Consider the following 19,570-nt stretch of genomic DNA (forward strand, 5'->3'; position numbering starts at 1 on the left):
GCTTCGTTTATTGCGACAGGTGGTGGGTTGGACTTGGTCTGCAGGCTTTCATTTGACCCCCTGCTTTTAGAAGGAGAGGTTGCTGGATCTGCTTTGGCGGGTTGAGCCTCTGTCATTGCTCACTCGGAGGAAACAGGGAGCTGGCTGTCTGCACTCCCCTTTTGTGCCTTGACTGGCTTGACAGAAGTTCAGATGCTCAAAATTACTTACATTGGAGCATGGGGCTGGGGGTGCTTTGGGGAGTTCAACTGAATTCCGCATCATAGGTCACAGGCTTCTATCGTAGTTTTGTCTGTGGACATGTCTACAAGCAGGCCGTAAGCTCCAGGAGAGTTGGGGCAGTGTCTGTGTCATCTGTGTCCTCAACAGAGGGCCCAGCCTGAGGCCAGGTACACAGGAGGCCTCACTGGATGGATGAATGGGGCACAGAGCTTCCTGGTTCCAGCCTTGAGCATCTCTTGCCTGGACCATTGCAGTAGCCACTAGCCAGTCTTCCTGCTTTTACGTTCACTTTATGTTCCCTCCAGTGCATCTTCCACTTGGCAGTCAGAGTTTTTTTTTTTTTTTTTTTTTTTCCGGTACGCGGGCCTCTCACCCCTGTGGCCTCTCCCGCCTCAGAGCACAGGCTCCGAATGCGCAGGCCCAGTGGCCATGGCTCACGGGCCCAGCCGCTCCGCGGTATGTGGGATCCTCCTGGACCGGGGCACAAACCCGTGTCCCCTGCATCGGCAGGCGGACTGCCAACCACTGCGCCACCAGGGAAGCCCCTAGAGGGGTTTTTTAAAGGCTAAATAAATTGGATGGTGTTAGGCCTCAGCTTATAACCCCCATCACCTCCCCATGGCTCTTGGGATGAAACCCAGAGACCACACCCAGGCCTTACCTGATCTGTGTCTGGTGTGTGCATCCAACCTCAGCACCCATCCTTCTCCTTGCTCCCTCTGCTGCGGCTTCCCTGGCCTCCTTGCTGTTTCTCACTGCCTCAGGGCCTTTGCTTGTGCTCTTCTCTTGCCTAGAGTGCTGTTCCCACAGATGTTTGTGTAGCCTGTGCCCTTACTTCATTCAGGTCTCCACCCTGAGGCCCTTCTCCTCAGAGAGACCTTCTCGGACCAGTGCACCTCCCTCACCCTCTGTCCCTTCACTTGCCTGATGTTTCACCTAGCACTTAATCAATAATATAAATTATATTTACCAGAGAGGAAAGTATTCCTATTTAACTATCTGAAAGGTTATAAATAGTATAGACGTTCAGAGCACTAACCTCAGAGCCAGGCTCAAGTCTGCTCCGTGACCTCAGGCAGATGACCTGACCTCTCTGTGCCTCAGTTCTCAAATCTGTCAAGTGAGGATAATAATAACTACCTCATAGGGTTGATGTGAGGATTGAGTGAGCTCAAAAAGTGTAAGCACTCACTAAATGCTAACGTCATTACTGTTAGTGGTAATACTCAACTTCTGGACTGTTCTCTTGACTGTGAGCTCCCTGAGGGCCGTCTCAGTCTCTGTCCAGACCCCGGTGCTCTGGCACATACCCGTTGCTCAGTCTGTGTTTGTTGAGTGAGGAGTGAATGGAAATACGTCCCCTTTGTACAAAAAGCTCAACCCTCAGTGACCGGCCTGCCTCTGTCTTACTTCCTCCTTGAAGGCTTTCCGGCCACACTGTCCTTCCCCTTCTCTGATTTATCACGAGCGCTTTCACCACTTGGGGCTGTTATTTGTGCCCACCCCCCACTTCCTCCCTTCCTTCCTCCCTCCATTCCTCCCTCCCCCTTCCCTGGGAGCACCTTTCCCAGCTCAGTTGCCTTCAGAGAGAGGGCTCCGTCCTTCCCCACCCCTTGCTTCCTTTCTGGTCTGTCCCTGGGCCCAAGGCAGGTGCTCAGCAAACCCACAGGGTCCTGATGTTACAGAACATCTGGTCCTTGGGCCATTAGGATCCTCTCTGCAGAAAAGAGGCTGTTCACGTTAAGGCAGAGAAGAAGTGAAGTGACTAGAGAAGACCTATTTTTGGAGCTGGTGCTCCGCAGGACGTTCTCAGAACAACACCTGCCTGGCCCGTTGCGGCCTGCGGGCCCTGCTAACGTGTATCATCCTTCGGAAGGACTGATGATGGTCAGCGTAGACTGAGTGCGCACTGAGGCTGTACTTTCCCCCAGAGCTGCTTGTCCTGCAGTGTCTGATTTACCCCTCACCATGACCATGAGCGGAACCAGATGGCCGGGTTCAAATCCACATTCCTCCTCCTACTTCTTGGAGCCTTTGGACCATCCCGCTGAGCCTGCATCTCCTCCTCTGTTAAATGGATAATAACAGAACCTACCTCCCAGGCACAGAGTAAAGGCTCATCGTCACCATCCTCCCCCACATCACTGGTTTTCAGTCCATGAACCTGAGGCTTGGCATGGAGGGCATCTGGCCCGAGGTCACCCAGCCGCCCAGGGGCGGAGCTAGCCCTGGAACCCATGTGGGACTGTACTGGGAACCAGCCCACTGGAGTGTCATATCTGTGATTTTTTGAGGGAGCAGAGAGATGGAGAGATACTGGAACACCCGGGCATGTCAGGGCCAGACGATTAGAGAAACTTATCTCTGCCGGCGCGTCGGTTGAGTGACGCAGCCTGAAAATCTTCCCTGATATCTTGAGACCCAGCTGGTCTCTGCCGTCTCAGTTCCTTTCTCATCACATTTACTATGGGGCTGAAACCCTTTGATTAAGACCAGCCTGACCTTTAGAGTGTCCCAGCCTGTGCCGGTGGTGAGGTGCGAGATGAGAGTGAGAAACAGTGGGGGAGGGGCTTGCAGATTAAGCCCCCGACTGGCGTCTTTGTCCTCTTTACATGTTTCCTCCACGTCCCTGTGAAGGCAAGGGGTTCTTTGTACCCATTTTACAGATGAGAAAAACTGGGGACTAGGGAGAGGCAGTGTCTATGGCCACCTCTCTGGCCAACTGGTCTCTGTCTCTGTCTCTTTCTTTCTCCTCTCTCGCATTTACTCTCCTCCAGCCACACTGCCTCCTGGCTGTTTCCCTTACAGGCCCCATACACTCCCACCATGCCCCTTTGCGTTTGCTGTTCCTGTTACCAGGCATGCCCTTCCCCCAGATTTTTGCAGGACTCTCTCCCTTGCTTTCTCCAGACTCTCTGTTCAGATGTCACCCCCTCAGAGGGGCTTCCTTGACCTCCCTATTTGAAAGAACACCTCCTTTCCCAAGACCTTCTAGCCCCTCATTCTGATGTGTCTTTGTAATATTTGTCACTGATTTTTCTTAATTTTGGCCCACCTCCTTTATTAGAATGTAATAGCCACCAGATGAGGAATTTTTCTGTTTTATTAACAAATTTGTCCACAGACTCCAGAACACTGCCTGTTGTGGAGGAGCTGCTCAGGGGACATTTATTAAATGAATGAATGAATGAATGAATGAGTGATGTTCTCCAGCTCCAGATCACACCTTTTGTCCAGAGTAGAGCTGGGACTTGGTTCAGGCCCGGGTGTCCTGGAGGCTGTTTGGTGCCCTCTGGGTTGATGTCCCTCATTCCTGCCCTCTCCTCTACCCTAGGAACTCGCCAAGAGGACCCCCGGCAAGCACCCCGACCACCCCGCGGTCCAGAGCGCCCTGCAGGCCATGAAGACCGTCTGTTCCAACATCAACGAGACCAAGAGGCAGATGGAGAAGCTGGAGGCCCTGGAGCAGCTGCAGTCGCACATCGAAGGCTGGGAGGTGTGTCTGGGGCAGGAGGAACCTTCTGGGCTGGGGACGGGCCTGGGGGGTGCACAACTTGGGTTCAGACTGTGGTCTGGGCCCCCGATTTGGCCTGTAGCATATTTTGTTTGGCCTCCATGGTGTTTGCCAAAAAACAAAAAAAGTTTAATTATTTTTCAATTAGGTCCACATAAAAGTCTAGATTTAAAGTTTCTCTTAAAAAATTGGTAACACTGAGCCCCCATTTTCCATGGCAACAGCCTCTGGAGCCTCTAGTTTTCCTCCATCCCCACCACTCCCCAGTCACTTTCCTTCACATGTTGCCTGTCTGCCTGGTGTCCCTTGAGCTTTTGATGCCAAGGTCAAGGGTAACTTTTAAGGGTTCACTCCAGGATAGAATTCTGGCTTTGACACTCCCTTACTGGGTAACTGTAGGCAAATGTCTTAACTTCTCTGAACTTCGGTTTCCTTATCTATACCTGCATATAGTCGGTACTCAATAAGTGATAGGTATGGATATTACTATGATGATGATTATTAAGGGATGGAATTCTTGAGATCTTCTGTTGTGTCTTCCTTAAATTATTAGAGCTGTCCTAAAAAATCTGTAGAATGAAATGGGAAAATCTGAATCAATAAAAAAGTCAATATCCGAGTAAGTACAGCTGGAATGGGAGATGAAGACTAAAGAGGAACGACTCTTGGACGCAGATAATTCTCTGAATCATCTGCCTTAGATCCTTTGGGTGTGCTGGCACTGTTTGCATTTGGGATTTCCGCTTCATCTCCCTGTGTTGGGGAGTCCTAAATGCGACTGTATAGCTGCGAGGTTGAGGGTATGGCTGCAGAGGGGAGGGACCTGTGCTCTGGAGGAGGTGGGTGTTGTGGATTAGTGTTTGGCATGTACCCACTCTCCTCTACCTGGCCTTCCCGCCCGGCTGGAGAACAAATAGTTGCATTTCTCAGACTCCTTTGTAGCTCAGGTTTGGCATATGATTGGCCAAGATCAGATCCAGCTGCTCGAGATTTGGAAAGCAGGAGTGGGACGGAGGCCACCCTTGTGCTGTTGGTGCAGCAAAGCACAGCCGTGGTTGTGTTTGACTTTCTGTGATAGCATTTGCAGAGGGCCCAGTTTCCAGCTTCTGAGTGTCAAGAGGAAGGGCATCCATTGTGTTGTTGGTGGTGTGTATCTAGCAGGATGGGGTGGCTTTGTAGCTGAGAGTTGAGGCAACAGCTTCTGAGGGCCTGGAAGCAGCTTGGGCAGCATTTCCCTAGAATATCAGCTCGGACAGGTGGTGGTCTGATTCTCCTGGAGGAGAACTGGCTTCCCTGGAGGGCCAGTTCTACAGTGTTCTTGGTTTTTCTGGCAGCTGTGATTCTAGGCTCTTCTAACCCCTCCAAGGATTGGATAAGGCCCTCATTTCTTTCTGCTTAAAATGCATAGCTTGGTTTCTGTTCCTGCACCTGAAAATTGTGTCAGGATGTGTCCTCTAAGGAATCACATTTCACCTTCATGATGTCAGAGCTCTGATTTGGTTTCTTGTGATCCTCTCAGCCTTCCCCTCTATGGTTCCATGATGGCAGCAGCTCCAGGCATCATGTGTTCCAAAGTAGGAGGAGACAGGGGCTCGGCCAGGGCAGTGAGGGGGAGCTCTCCTCCCTAGTGGAGGAAAACCTTTCCCAGAGACCTTTCCAACTCATTGGCCAGAAGTGCGTCAACTTGGTCACTTTCAGCAAATATGCTGACCTAAAGAGCACATAGAGTGGACACGTTTAAACATCTGCCTGTTTGGGCTTTGAGCTTCCTGGCAGCCAAGGTAAAAAGAGCAAGACACCGAAGTTACTCAACATTCATTGTGAAAAAAGGAACAAGCTGAGCAGTTCTTCTGGGTGACAGAGTTTCCTGGCATCCAGCTAGAAGGGAAATTTCTCACGTGAGCCCCTGTGGAGAGAGTATTAAGCAAGCGATTTGGCAGCCAGAGCAGAAGTGATTTCCAGATGCCTCCTGGTAAGGGCCTAGGGAAATAGGAACTAAGGGTCTTTGGGGTCCTTGTTGACCCTGAACTATCTGCAGTTTGAGAGTGGCCCTTGTTTTGATCTCTGTCGCTGGGTAAAGTAGGAAATAAAGTGACGTAGAGTAAGAATTGCTGACAATTTACTGAGCACCTATTACACATTTTCAACGCTGGAAGAGAGGGCAGTTGTTATCCCTATTTTACAGGTGAGAAAACTGACGTGCAGGGTCCTGGCTTTGGTGCCCAGCCTTTTTCTTTTTTTTAATTTATTTAATTAATTAATTTATTTTTGTCTGCATTGGGTCTTCATTGCTGCACGTGGGCTTTCTCTAGTTGCGGCGAGCAGGGGCTACTCTTTGTTGCGGTGCATGGGCTTCTCATTTCAGTGGCTTCTGTTGTTGTGGAGCACAGACTTGAGGCACGCAGGCTTCAGTACTTGTGGCACATGGGCTCAGTAGTTGTAGCTTGCAGGCTCTAGAGCACAGGCTCAGCAGTTGTGGCGCACAGGCTTAGTTGCTCCGTGGCATGTGAGATCTTCCCGGACCAGGGCTCGAACCTGTGTCCCCTGCATTGGTAGGCGGATTCTTAACCACTGTGCCACCAGGGAAGCCCCCAGCCTTTTAACTTACAGATTATCCTGCCTTATGCAAGCTTGTCCTACTCTCCTGGCCTCATTTTCCCCTACTTGTCTAATTTCAGAAATCTCTGAAGTTATCTCCTGGCGTCATTGTGAGGGTCAAGCGAAGGGTAGAACATGAATGTTCTTTGGAAAATGTGAAATGGTTTTCTGTATAGTAGAAAGGTTTTTAAGTTTAATCCTCAAGATGACTTGGGAAAATAATACATTCTAGCTAGAAAAAATGTTGTTTAACAGTGAAGCTGCTTGTAATAGCTTCATGCCCTCAGTAGTTAGAACCTCAGGCCAGGCCAGGGCACGAACCCGCGTCCCCTGCATCGGCAGGCGGACTCCCAACCACTGCGCCACCAGGAAGCCCGCTTTCTAATCTTTTTGTTTGACCTCTTGCCAATCTGATTAGAGGGCTGTCATCTCTCTTGGAATATGGCTGACAAGGGACTTATTTCTGGAGGAGGGGGAGTCTTTTCTTGGCCACTTTCTTGCTGTGCGCTTGGGCTTGCATCATTAGTTTGATCTCCAATCTCTGGGTTGTTTTTTTTTTTTTTGGCCTGATCCTCTGTAAGCCAATTGTCCTTTTTAGTTGTGGGACTGGTTTAGTTAAAACCGGATAAGTTAATCCATAAATCCATTTTACTGAGCACAAGTAAATGGGAGTATGTTGCCATACTGTGGATGTGAGTGTATGAGCCCACCCCCTCTGCTTGGTGGGGTACCTTTGCCTCAGTTTCCTCATCTGTACAGTCTGGCTAATGGCAGGATGTCCCACGGGTCACTTGAGGATTCAGGGAGTGGATACATGCAAAGCGCTCAGAACGGTGCTTTCTTTATTGGATCAGAGTAAACGCTCAATAAACGTCAGAAGGAGCCGTGGCAGCAAAGCAGGACTTGTTTCTTCATTTTTTTTTAGATGAGAAAACATCATGCAACTTTGCCTAGGGCTCATACCAGTGTGGGCTGACCCTCCTGCAGAGGGACACTCCGGACGTTGGGCCCCGCAGACTTTCGTGAGAAGCTCACTGTCATAAAAAGAAGTGCATGTTCTTAATAAGAAAGAAATAGAACACACCACTCTTGCTGGCTCTGGAAGCCCTGCTTTAAGAGACCATCAACTGCACTCACCCACGAGGGACAGAAGGAAATAGGGGTGAGGAGACATAAGACCGTTAAAAACAAGGACCATAAACAGAAGTTCTTGTATGTTCTTCCCACCCTCCCTGGGATGCCTTGTGCTCTCGCCCCGTCGAAGACCCCTGCTCTAGACCAACAGCTGCATAAAAACACCTTCAGGTTACCTTCTAGGAGGCGGCACAGGGTAGTAGAGGTGAGTGGATAGGATGGTGGGACCACCTGTCTGGGTTCAGGTCCCAGCTCACTCACTGACCATCTCTATGACCTTGAACAAGTCACTTCACTGCCCTGTGCCTCAGCTTCCTCCTCTGTAAAATGAGAGTTGTGAGGATTAATGGAGTTTTGTAAGATCCTTAGAACTGGAGTTGGTGGGTGGTGAGCCCTGTGCCTGTGTTAGCTTTTGTCATCTTCTCTGAATGTCACCACTTCAGTTCTGCACCGTCTGAAAGAGGACTCCAGCCCTGACTGGTGGACACCTTGGTGCTCAGCCTCTTCCCTGTGTATCTGATCCCTAGCACCACCCCTGACCTGGGTTCAAGGATTCTGGGGAAACCGAGTGTCAGCTGGGCTTCTTAGCAGGCCTGGGGTGGAAGGGGCCTCCCCCTGTAGTGTCCTTGGCATTTCAGATGCAGTTTGCTGGGTGGTCCTTGGCCAAGACCAGGGAGGCAGCTTCCCAGGCCGGGTGTGCTTCTTCTCTGCCATCCCCTGACATTGGTCTAGGTCTGTGTGACCTCCAGGCTCTTGGGCCCTACAGCTGGGCCAGGTACTAGGTTCATATACAGTACATACGAACGAGTTCCATTCCAAGAGTGTGTTTGTAAGTCCAGTTTGTTCATGAGTCCAACAAAGTTAGCCTAGGTACCCAACTTTTTTTTTTTTTAATTTATTTATTTTTGGCTGCGTTGGGTCTTCATTGCTGCGCGCGGGCTTTCTCTAGTTGCAGAGAATGGGGTCTACTCTTCCTTGCGGTGTGCGGGCTTCTCATTGCGGTGGCTTCTCTTGTTGCGGAGCACGGGCTCTAGAGCGCAGGCTCAGTAGTTGTGGCGCACGGGCTTAGTTGCTCCGCGGTATGTGGGATCTTCCCAGACCAGGGCTTGAACCCGTGTCCCCTGCACTGGCAGGCGTATTCCTAACCCCTGCGCCACCAGGGAAGCCCGGTACCCAACTTTTACAGATAACGCCAGACACGAAAACTAAGTTATGTGATTGGACATGCAAACACATGTTCGCATCTTTGAAAGTTCGCAACTTGAAGATTCGTATGTAGGAGACTTACTGTACAAGCAGCCAAAATCTCCCTTTGGAGCCTGGAAGGGCTGGTGAGTGGACATGAGTGAGGTGGAGGAGACAGGAAGCACATGGTCTCGAAGGAACTGTCGAGTTGCTCTGTGCTCTGAGCTGGCCCATGGGCCACTGATGGAGTCTTATCTACCAGGGACTCGCACTCTCCCTGCTTGCAAGGATACTGGGGCTCCAAGGGGCTCTTCATCCCCTAGCCCCAGGGCAGCAGGGGTGCTACCTCGCTGGGTCGCTGTGCTGTGGGCATCACATATCTGCCTGTGGCACGCAAGCGTCCAGGCTGTGATTTCTGTTAACGGGTGTGTGCTTCTGTCCTGGGCTGCACAGCTCTTGATTGCAAAGAAGCTGGTTTCCCAGGACCCCGAGTGGGCCCCAGAGAGGGTCTCTGGCACCATTGGGCAAATGGATTTGCTGCTTCTAGCCGGCCTGTGGGCACAGAGCAAACCGACTCTGACAGCAGTTGGGGAGACTGCAGTGGGCAGTTAGAAAACAGCCTGATTTCTGAGTTGCCAAAACCAGTTTCCCATACTGGGTATCAGAAATAATTGAGTCAGCAGATCTTTCTGGGGTATGAACGCCTTGTCACTTCTGGGCGTTGAGTGTCTGGGGAAGGAGATTCTATGAAGAATTCTCCTTCTTTCCTCCCCAGGTTCCTTTCCAGGCAGAGGTAGCATCATGTCTCTTTGTTGTGATCTGCAGGTTGGTGAAATGAATTTCCCCTAAAATACCACTTTTGCATAATACCCCCTGGGCCTAAATGTCAGAGGCACCCCCTTGCCCACCTGTGGATGGGGCCTCCAACCTTATCTTGATGTATTTAAAAGTACATCAAGTATTTAAAGTTGGCGGCTGTAAGAAAGAGAGACTTCAGTGGCTTAAATGAGATAAAAGTTTATTTCTCAGTAGTGATGCAGGCTTGGGGTGGGGCACCTCTGCTCCATTCGGACTCTGGTCCCTTCCAACGCCTTCCTCCGTCCTTTGCTACGTTGTATTCCACTACCGTGGCCATCTTCCAGCCTATGGCAAGAGGAGGGAAGAGAGGAAAGGGAGGGAGGCAGTTTTCTCAAGGAAATGATATAGAAGTGAGGCATACTGGCCATAATGTGGTCACGTGACCACGCCTGGCACAAGGGATGCTGGGAAGTGGAGTCTGTGGTTGGGCAGCCATGTGCCAGCTGAAACTCCATGCCTATGACGGAAGAGGAGCACGGATTTGGGGACCCTCCGGGGGCTTCCTTAGCCGGCATTCTGTGCCCTCCAAGGTCTCTTTCCAGCTTCCTCTCTGTTAGCACTTTGGGATCTCTCTGCCCCTGCCTTGGTCCCCCCAGAGTTCCAGATGGACCTGTGTGGTCCCTGGCTCTGAGGACTCCTCCCAGCAGGGACCTTGCCTATCCCTATCCTCAGACTCTTTATCTTCGCCATCCTCCCAGGCCCATCTTGCTCCTCCCCGGTGCCTTTCCTGACCACATTGCCCTGAACCCCATGGAGGTTCAGTGAACGTCATGCACACCTAACATCTTGGTCGTTTAGCATAGATGACCAGGTAGAATTTGGGAACTGTTCCCGTCTATTCTCACGTCCTGAGCTAGAGAGGGTGCTCTCAGAATCCTCTGCCCCTGGTGGAGCTCACATTGCATTGGTCACCTGTTCTGCAAGCATTTATTGAGCACCTACTGTGTGCCAGAGAGTGCAGTAGGTGCTGGGAATACCGTGGCAAATGCTTGAGAGATGCTTGATAACGCTTCCTGTCCTTATGGAAGTGGCATTCTTGTGGAGGAGATAAAGTAACAAGTCAAGACACGAATAAATAAGGGGAGGAGGAGAGAGGCAAAAACCCAACCAAACAAAACCCATAACAAAACCAGATGTCAGCTAGGGCCGTGTGAGCTGAGTGAGTCCTTTCACCTCGCTGAGCCCCAAGCGCCTGTTCTGTGAAACGGTCATCTGTGTATGCTCCTGCCAGCATTTTTCTGGCACACTCACCAGAGGGAAGCCATCGATCAGGCTGTGTTGGGTTTCTGTCTGCTCACAGATGTGCCTCCAGTGGTGCATTGAGATTTTGGGGGTGCGAGGGAGGCAGGTGCAGGCTCTGTCTGTGGGAAGGAAGGGGGGCTTTCCCAAGGGAGCTCCTGCATTTGCCAGCTCATGCACCGCAACCCCTCATCGCTCTCCCAGGGCTCCAACCTCACGGACATCTGCACCCAGCTCCTCCTGCAAGGGACTTTGTTAAAAATCTCCGCGGGCAATATCCAGGAGAGAGCCTTCTTCCTCTTTGACAACCTCCTTGTCTATTGCAAGCGGAAATCCAGGTGAGTTGCTGGGGAGACTGGGACAGGGCTGCCCGGGTGGGCCGGGAGGCTGGGATTGGGTTGAACTCTTGACATACGCTTAGTCACTTCCCTCTCTAGGCCTCCCTTTTCTCTTCTGAGTTCAGGGATTTGTTCTAGATCAGCACTATTCAAGAACATAGGTTATTTAAAATTTTCTGGTAATCACGTTAAAAAGAGCAAAAGAAATAGGTGGAATGAATTTAAATAACATTTCATTTACCCCAATATGTGCCCAAATATTATTATTTCAACTTAACTTAAAAATGTATTAAATAGGTATTTTGCATTCTTTTAAAAAATGTACACTAAAGCTTCAAAATCTAGTCTGTATGTTACACTTATAGCACATCTCAGTTTGTACTAGGCACCCTTTAAGTGTTCAGTAGCCGCCTGTGGCTGTGGCTGCCACAGTGGACAGTGTAGGTCGAGACGATCATGGAAGTTTGGAGAGTCTTTGTGCCACCAGAATCCTGTGATTCTAAGGTCCAAAGGTAGATGGTTTGAGGGGAGGGAAGTCCTCTCCTGTTAAGTTTTTTGAGGGAAAGATAGTATCTTTGTCATCTTTGTGTCTTTCACTGGAGCGTCTTAAACTTTGTAGAGTGAATGGATGGGTGGATGAGTGGTAGACTGATGCGGATATATGTATGGTTGGATGTGTGGGCAAATGGGAGGAGGGATAGATGGGTAGTTGCAGGTTTGGCAGATGAATGGGAGTGATTGCCTATGTGTGTATGAATTGATTCGTGGATGGATGAACGAGTAGATGAATGAGTGAGCAGTCAGGTGGTTGGAGGTTTAGGAGATGGCTGGATGGAGGGGTAGATAGAAAGTTGGGGGAATCTGTGAATGTTTGGGTAGTTGGAGAAATGGAAATGAAGACATGATGAGCCAGCAGAGGTTGTATTTATTTATTTATTTATTTATTTTTATTTGGTTGTGCCAGGTCTTAGTTACGGCTCGTGGGCTCCTTAGTTGTGGGATCTAGTTCCCTGACCAGGGATTGAACCCAGGCCCCCTGCATTGGGAGCGCAGAGTCTTAACCACTGCACTACTGTGGAAGTCCCTAGGAGAGCTGTATTTAAATGAAAGGTGTGTTGGGGTCTTTATGTATGGTTTGTTGAGTGAATGGGTAGATGGATGGATGGTTGGATGGTCATAAACTTGGGAGGCTGAGTGGGTGGTGGAGGTTTGGAGATTAGTGGATGGATGATCGGTTGGATGGGTGTGTTGAAGGATGATTGGTTGATAGTTGCCAGGGTGGTTGGACTCTGGTACGGGAGGTTGGTTGATAGGATGGTTGAGTTGATGGATAGGTGGATGAATGATTGGAGAGACGGAAAGTTAGGAGACGGAGGGGTAGGGGCACGAGTGGATGGTTGGATGCATGAGTGGGTGGGTAGATTGGTGGACCAAGAGAATTCTTGCCTTTCAGTTTTCTCGCTGAGGAGGTAGAGGACAACTGACCGGTGCAGCCCTTTTTGAATTAAGCTTCCTGTTATTTTGTTTTAAGGATGAAATGGTGACTTTCCAGAGGCTTCTTTACTCTTTTATCTAGCAAGTTAGGGCTGAGGGGAGGTCCAGATCCTGGGTCCTACTGTCAGCATCACCTCCAACTTCCATTGTGGCTCTGGGCTTGTCACTTACTGTCTGTCTGAGCCTCGTTTTCCTTGTCTGATTCTGCTGGCCTCCTAAGGTGGTGGTGAGGAACCTTGCCACAGGATGAATGAGGGCTTTCCGTGTGAGTGTGGGGAAGCTTCTCATTGTCTTCCTCCTCCAGCCTGACCTCTCTGAGCCTCAGTTTTCTCTTCTGTAAAATGAGGTTGATAAACCCCTTCTTACAGTAGTGTTTGCTTAAGAGCAACTGTTGAATCCCTGCTCAGCCATTTCTCTAGCTCTGTGACTTTGCCTCTCTTTGCTTCAGTTTTCTCATCTGTTAGCTAGGATGAATTATCATGTATCTTGTACCGTGTACAAGGGCGAACATGTTAAGTGTGCCTGGCACATAGTAAGTGCCCAGAATAAGGAGTAGCTGCCATTACTGTTAACTTACCTCCACATGTGATGTGTTCCTATTCAGTGCGATCCCACGGGTGCAGCACCTGGCACATAGTAGGTGCTTTAGCCACAGGCCCCTCCCCTTCCCCCCTTTCCTCCCTGTTCTGGGACTTGGTCCTTCTGGTCAGAGGCCTCCATCTCCCTCTTTCACCGTCTCTGAGTGGCTGGGTCAGTGTGTCTCTTTCTCATTTGATATTTTATTCCCGTTAGTCTGTCTGCATCTGTCTCATGTCCTCCTATCCCCCCATCAATGCCCCCTTCTCCTTCCTCCTTGCTTCCTGCCTGTTCTCACTGGAGCCATCCTGAGAGTCCTTCTTCGACAATGCCAAGGCCACTGCCAGCGTCCACCCCTAGCCCTTCCCCACCACCCGCCGTGGGCTGTCTGAAGCAGGCACTTCTCCCAGAACACTGGGGTTTAGAAAGCAGAATGTCCCTTCAGGCCTCTGTGACCTCCCAGCCTGGGCCACGTTTGCTCAGCCTTCAGTCACCCTGTCGTGGGCCCTTCCTCCACTGGAGCAGTAGCAGCTGACGCCGATTGTACTGGACACCCAGTGGGTCGTCTAGGGCACACGCACTGTTGTAAGGCTGTTTTCTGTCTCAGGCCTGCAAATGAGCTGGGCTGGCTAGAAGGAGAGGGCACATCTGTCGCCTGGGATAACCTGGCAGGCGTCCTCCACCCCTGCTCTGGGTCAGGAGCCAGAGGGCTGGGCTCCGAGAGGTCTCAGAGGGATTGGGCATTGGTGGATGGAACTCGCAGCGTGGCTCTGATGTAGTCACAGGAAACGCCTGATGCTGGTAGGTGTCTGTCTACGGTCATGTCTTTGCCTGGGCCATGCCAGGCACTGCCTCTCCGGGTTGTGGGTCGGGGGAGGTCTCTGACTCAGAGTGCTTCTGGTTTGATTCAAAAGCAGAGGCTCCTTGGATGTCAGAAGTGGAAGGGAGAGTTTTTAAAAACGCACCTCCCCATTCTTCAGAAGGTGAAACTGAGATACAGAAGAGCTAAGTCTCATGTATCTCGACTGCTTGTTTAACATCTTAGAGGCGTCAGCAGCGTGTAGTGGTTAAAGACTCAGAGACGCTGCTGCTTGCAAGCTGTGTGACCTTGGGCAAGTTATGTCAGCTCTTTGTGCCTCTGTTTTCCTGTCTGTTTAATGGGGCTGAAAGCAGTCTCCATCTCATGAGGTGTTTTTTATAGATTAAGATAAAACATGTAACGTGGTTAGAATGATGCCTGGCACATGGTATGTAAGGTAGAAGAAATCTAAATCTGTATCTTCCCTTGGGTGTGTCACAGACAGCTTACACTTAACTTGGGTCTAAAACAAGACTCTTCATTTTCATTGTAACTCCTGCTCCAGACCTTTTCCTCCTTGAGTCGTCGTCGTTCCCAGTAAATGGCACCATCATTTACCTAGGATCTCAGGCCAGAGTTTTAGTTGTCCTTGATTCTGACCTGCCTCACCCCCCATCACCAGCAAGTGCTTTGCGTTCTCTCATCAAACGTTGGTCAGAACCTCAGTGTAATTATGATAAAAATTCCAGGAGGGAGGTTGTGTGTATATGTACGTAAATGATTTTAAAATTTACATGGGAACAGAAAGAGACAAAAATAGCTAAAGACAGTTTTGAAGAAGAACAAAGCTGGAGGACTTTTATTACTGATACCACGGCTCACTATAAAGCTATAGTAATTAAGACAACGTAGTATTGGTGTAAAAACAGACAGAAAGATTAATGGAATGGAGTAGTGAGTCCAGAAGCAGACGTACATGTAAGCAGTCATTTGAATTTCAACAGAAGCACCAATGAGGTGCAATAAATGGTGCTTGGTCAGTTTGATATCCAGTGGGAAAAATGAGTCTTGAACCCTTCACACGGTATACAGAAGTCATCCTCAGTTGGATTATTGATTTAACTGTGAAAGATAAAACAATAAAGCTTCTAGAAGAAGGCATAGGAGGCTATCTTCATGATCTGGGGGTAAGCAAAGATTTCTTAAATTGGACAGAAAGTATAATTATAAAGGAAAAATAGATTTATCAGACTACCTTAAAATTAAGAACTTCCATTCATCAAAAGACACCAAGATGAGAGTAAAAAGGCAAGCCACAGAGGAGGAGAAGATCTTTGCAATCCACTTTGCAAAGGACTCATATCCAAAATATATAGGCCAAATTTGGCCCTCTGCCTATTTTTATAAATAAAGTTTTATTGGCACACAGCCATGCCCATTCATTTTTGTGTTGTCTGTGGATGCTCTCATGCCTCAAGGGCTGAGTTAAGTAGTTGTAACAGAGACCATATGGCCCACACAATTGAAAATGTTTACTCTCTGGCCCTTTTTCAGACGAAATTTGCCGAGCCCTGCTATAAATCTTTAAGAAAAAGACAGACAACCCAACAGAAAAATGGTCAAGGGACAGTCATTTCACAAGTGGAAGACACCAGATGGCCAATAAACATGAAAAAGTGCTCGGTCTCATTATTCATCAGGGAAATACAGATGAAATCTTTATTAGAGACACTCCTTTCTGCTGCCAGAATGGCCCAAATGAGAAATTAAATACCAGTTATGGAGGATGTGGAGCAACTGGAATGTCCCTGTGCCGCTAGGGGTGGGAGAATTGATACGGCTTGGCAGTATCTACCAAAGCCGATCGTATGCATTCCTTATAACTGAGCATTTCTTCAACCCGAAGAAATGCTCACGTATGTTCTTCATAAGACATGTCCCAGAACATTCACAGCAGCACCAAACTGGAAGCAACCCAAATGTCCATCACCATCACCCTGTGTGATTCCACGTATGTGAAGTTCTAAAACAGGCAGAGTGAATCCATGAGTTTAGACGTCAGGGTAGTGGTTACCCTTGCAGGGGGTAGTGACCAGAAGGGGGCGTGATGGAGGGCTTTTGGGGTACCTTCTGCCCTCCTGTACTGGAAGGTATATTCTCAGAGACTTTGTTTTGTTCCCTGCTGCGGCCCTAGCACCTAGAATAGTGCTTGGTGCCCAGCAGGTATTTTCTTGAGTGCCTGTTGAATGCATGGGTGAGTGACTCCCCTGGTCCCAACTTGGTATCCTTCCCATACGAAGCACTGGTCAGATTGTTTGTTGAGTGACTAAATGGGTGAGCAAGAATGAATGAATGAATGGTGGGTAGGTAGATGTAAGTGGATGGATGGATGGACTTCCTACTCCAAGTTCCTTTCCATTCTGGTTTTATTTCAGGAAGTTCCTGTTTGTTAGACACCCTGAGAGTCTCTACCCATTTTCTAGCCTAGAAGAGTGGGTTTCTGTTGCTTCTTGTTGGTTTCACATCCACATCTCCTGTTGGCTCAGAAGTAGCTCTGGGAGGCCAGCAAGGCTATTAACCCATTTTCCAGATGAGGAAGCTGTGGCTGAGAGTGGAAAAGTGACTTGCTCAAGTCACCCAACCACCAGCCAAAATGCCATACTTCTGACCTGGTTCCCGCACTTCTCCTGTCCCCGGGCGCCCTTCTGTGTTACTGCCTTGCTTCCCTTTGCTCTGTTGAAGACGGTTGAGCCCCAAGGAGAGGAGGCATAGGGGACATTGACTTCCCACTGTCTTTCAGGGTCACTGGGAGCAAGAAATCCACCAAGAGGACCAAATCCATCAACGGCTCCCTGTATATCTTCCGGGGTCGAATCAACACTGAAGTCATGGAAGTGGAGAACGTGGAGGATGGGACAGGTAGGTCCCCACCCATGCCCTGCCCGAGCCCAGCCCCCCTGCTCTACAGCACAGTCTCTGCTGCGGTTCATCAGTGTTTTCCTTTGATCGGGAAAGATAACCTGTCCACAGAAAAGTGCCTAAAACATATGCACATAAAGCTAACCCCTGGGTGGTCACCATTCAGGTTAAGAAATAAACTGCTACCTGCACCCCAGAAGCCCCTCACACGCCCCTCCCTGGCCACAGTGCCTCCTTCCCCCCAGAAGTAACCACTCTCTGAATTTTGTGATGATGATTTTCTTGCTTTTTAAACACATTTTTACCTCCTAAATATGCATTGCTAAACATTTTAATTAAAATTTCTGTTTTCAAACCTTATTTAAATGGTTATATGATTACAAATACATATAAAATTATATATATGTATTTCTTATTATTATTGCTTCTCACTGTGTTTCTCTGGGTAGCACTGGCCCAGAGTGTGGATTCTCTTTTTTTTCTTTTTTAAATTGAGGTTTAGTTGATTTACAACATTCGATTAGTTTCAGGTGTCCAACATAGTGATTGAATATTTGTATCGATTGTAGTCCATTTAGTTACTACGAAATAGTGGCTGTGTTCCCCTGTGCTGTACAATATATCCGTGTTGCTTATCTATTTTATACGTAGTCGTCTGTATCTCTTAATCCCATACCCCTATCGTGTCCCTTCCCCCTTCCCTCTCCCCACTGGTAACCACTAGTTCTCTATATGATATAAATGGTCATGAAGTATACTGCATATTCTTTCGCTCAACCCCATGGCGGCGAGAGCCATCCGTGTCCCTGCGTGTCGCTCTCCGTAGCTTGCTGGTTTCCGTTGCTGTACAGTTTTCTCTTGCACAGATAGTCCCCCGTTTGCCCATTCCTTTTGTGAGGGACATGTGGGTTGTTTCTGTTGTTTACCGTTACAAACAGTGATGCTATGAGCATTCTCGTGTGTACACCTCTTGGTGTATTTGTCCTTGAGCTTGTCCAGGACAGGGGTTCTGAATTGGTTTTTGAGCCACAGACCCCTTTGGCAGTCTCACGAAACCTGTGGACCCCTCCTCAGATTCAGGGTATAGCTGGCTGCAACATTCCTGGATAACGTCAGCCTGTTTTCAGAGAGGTTTGCCAATTCCCATCCCAGCCAACACTCTGTAAGGGCCCGTGACTTGGCATCATCAGGCTTACACTAGGGTTTTATGTAGCCCAAGTGCCAGAATGAGATGGGCAAGGAGGCATAAGGTGTCTCTCTTTGCAATCGAGGGGTTGGGAGGCTCTTTGCTTGAGGTCTTTGTTGCCCACCAGAGAATAGATAGGAGAGGGAGCATCTGGAGGATGGTAAGTTCAACTCCCAAATCCTGATGCCATTGATGCCTCTGCTGCCCTGTCTTTCTGGAGGAGGAAGGACTGGTCCTGTGACCTCACTCGTAAGCATATAATGATGAATGTTGGGTTGTATGGCTGAGCTCTTGCTGACCCCGCTTTGCCTCCTTCCCTTGCCAGCGGATTATCACAGCAATGGCTACACCGTCACCAACGGCTGGAAGATCCACAACACGGCCAAGAACAAGTGGTTTGTCTGCATGGCCAAGACAGCGGAGGAGAAGCAGAAGTGGCTGGATGCCATCATCCGTGAGCGGGAGCAACGCGAGAGTGAGTGGCTGGGGGCTTCCCCAGATCCCTGGGGCGTATACGGCTTCCTGCAACCTCGTCCCTTCTGTAGAGTGAGCTGTGTCTAGGGGAGGGGTGTAGGATCCTTTCCAGAAAGGTCAGAGCTACAGAAAACAGGTCTTTGAAGGGGCAGAGAGCTCTGGGACTGTTAGAACTTGGTGAGATCTCAGCTCATCTGGTTTAGCCCACCAGACAGATGGGGAAACTGAGGCCCCATGGAAGGGAATTGCCCAAGGTCATGCCAGTGTCGTTGATCATCCTGAGATTCTTTGCTTCCTTCAGCCTTGAGGGTTAGTAGTCAAGATGCTCCCTACGTGCCTCTGTCCCCTCCACGGTTCTGTTCCCTTCACCTGGGGTTCTTTTTGTTTGACATTCACCAAGTCTTTGGGAGGAGGGTCCTGGGGGCTGCCCCTAACTCGTCATGAATGCTTGGGCCCAGGCACTTCTGAGGCCCCTTGCGTTAGGAAGTGCAGAGCTGGGTGATAGTTGGGTGCAGTTTGGGGGTGGGAAACTCTGAACTGCTGTACAGAGACCGCCGTGCTTGGAAGGGGAGGCCATGGTGTGTTTGGGGGTGAGTTGCTTCCGCTTTCTAGACCTCAGTGATGTGGCCTGGTAAATGGGGATAAAGCTCGTGCCGCAGAGGGTTGTAATGCTGCTAGATGAGGTTGGGATTTGATGATAAATACTTGCAGATTTGATTCATAATCCTAAAAATGGTACCTGCCGCCCAGCTTTACAGAGGAGAAAACAGAGGCCCGGTTTCCTCCATATCTATATTCTGTTCTCTTGAAATCCCTACTTGGATGTGTCGTGGACATCTCACACTTACCATGTCTAGTCAGAATTCTTAATTTCCACCCTGTCTTCTGCCCCAAACCCACTCATTCCCTGGACTTCCCCATCTCAGTAAGTGACTCCTTCAGTCATCCAGGAGCTCAGATTGAAACTGTTGGTGTCACCCTGATGTCTGCCGACTCCCCAAACTCAGTAGATCCAGTCCCTTTAATTCTGCCTT

At 49.4% G+C, this 19,570-nt stretch overlaps 1 protein-coding gene across 5 annotated transcripts in view; it reads left to right on the forward strand.

The window, feature by feature from the left end:
- The window catches only part of PREX1 (phosphatidylinositol-3,4,5-trisphosphate dependent Rac exchange factor 1), a 197,954-nt gene that overhangs the window by 118,121 nt on the left and 60,263 nt on the right, over positions 1-19,570 (forward strand). For 3 of the 5 annotated variants that reach the window (XM_024750367.1, XM_024750368.1, XM_024750369.1), the window contains 4 exons: positions 3,557-3,718; positions 10,955-11,088; positions 16,758-16,876; positions 18,388-18,537. In XM_024750367.1, coding sequence (XP_024606135.1) covers positions 3,557-3,718; positions 10,955-11,088; positions 16,758-16,876; positions 18,388-18,537 — 565 coding nt within the window. Of the gene's footprint in view, positions 1-3,556; positions 3,719-5,734; positions 5,922-7,259; positions 7,497-7,522; positions 7,674-10,954; positions 11,089-16,757; positions 16,877-18,387; positions 18,538-19,570 lie in introns of those variants that run through there. The other 2 variants (XM_024750371.1, XM_024750370.1) reach the window with 2 other exon arrangements.

The sequence above is a fragment of the Neophocaena asiaeorientalis genome, unplaced genomic scaffold (assembly GCF_003031525.2).
Source record: "Neophocaena asiaeorientalis asiaeorientalis breed wild unplaced genomic scaffold, Neophocaena_asiaeorientalis_V1.1 scaffold606, whole genome shotgun sequence".
Taxonomy (NCBI): domain Eukaryota; kingdom Metazoa; phylum Chordata; class Mammalia; order Artiodactyla; family Phocoenidae; genus Neophocaena; species Neophocaena asiaeorientalis.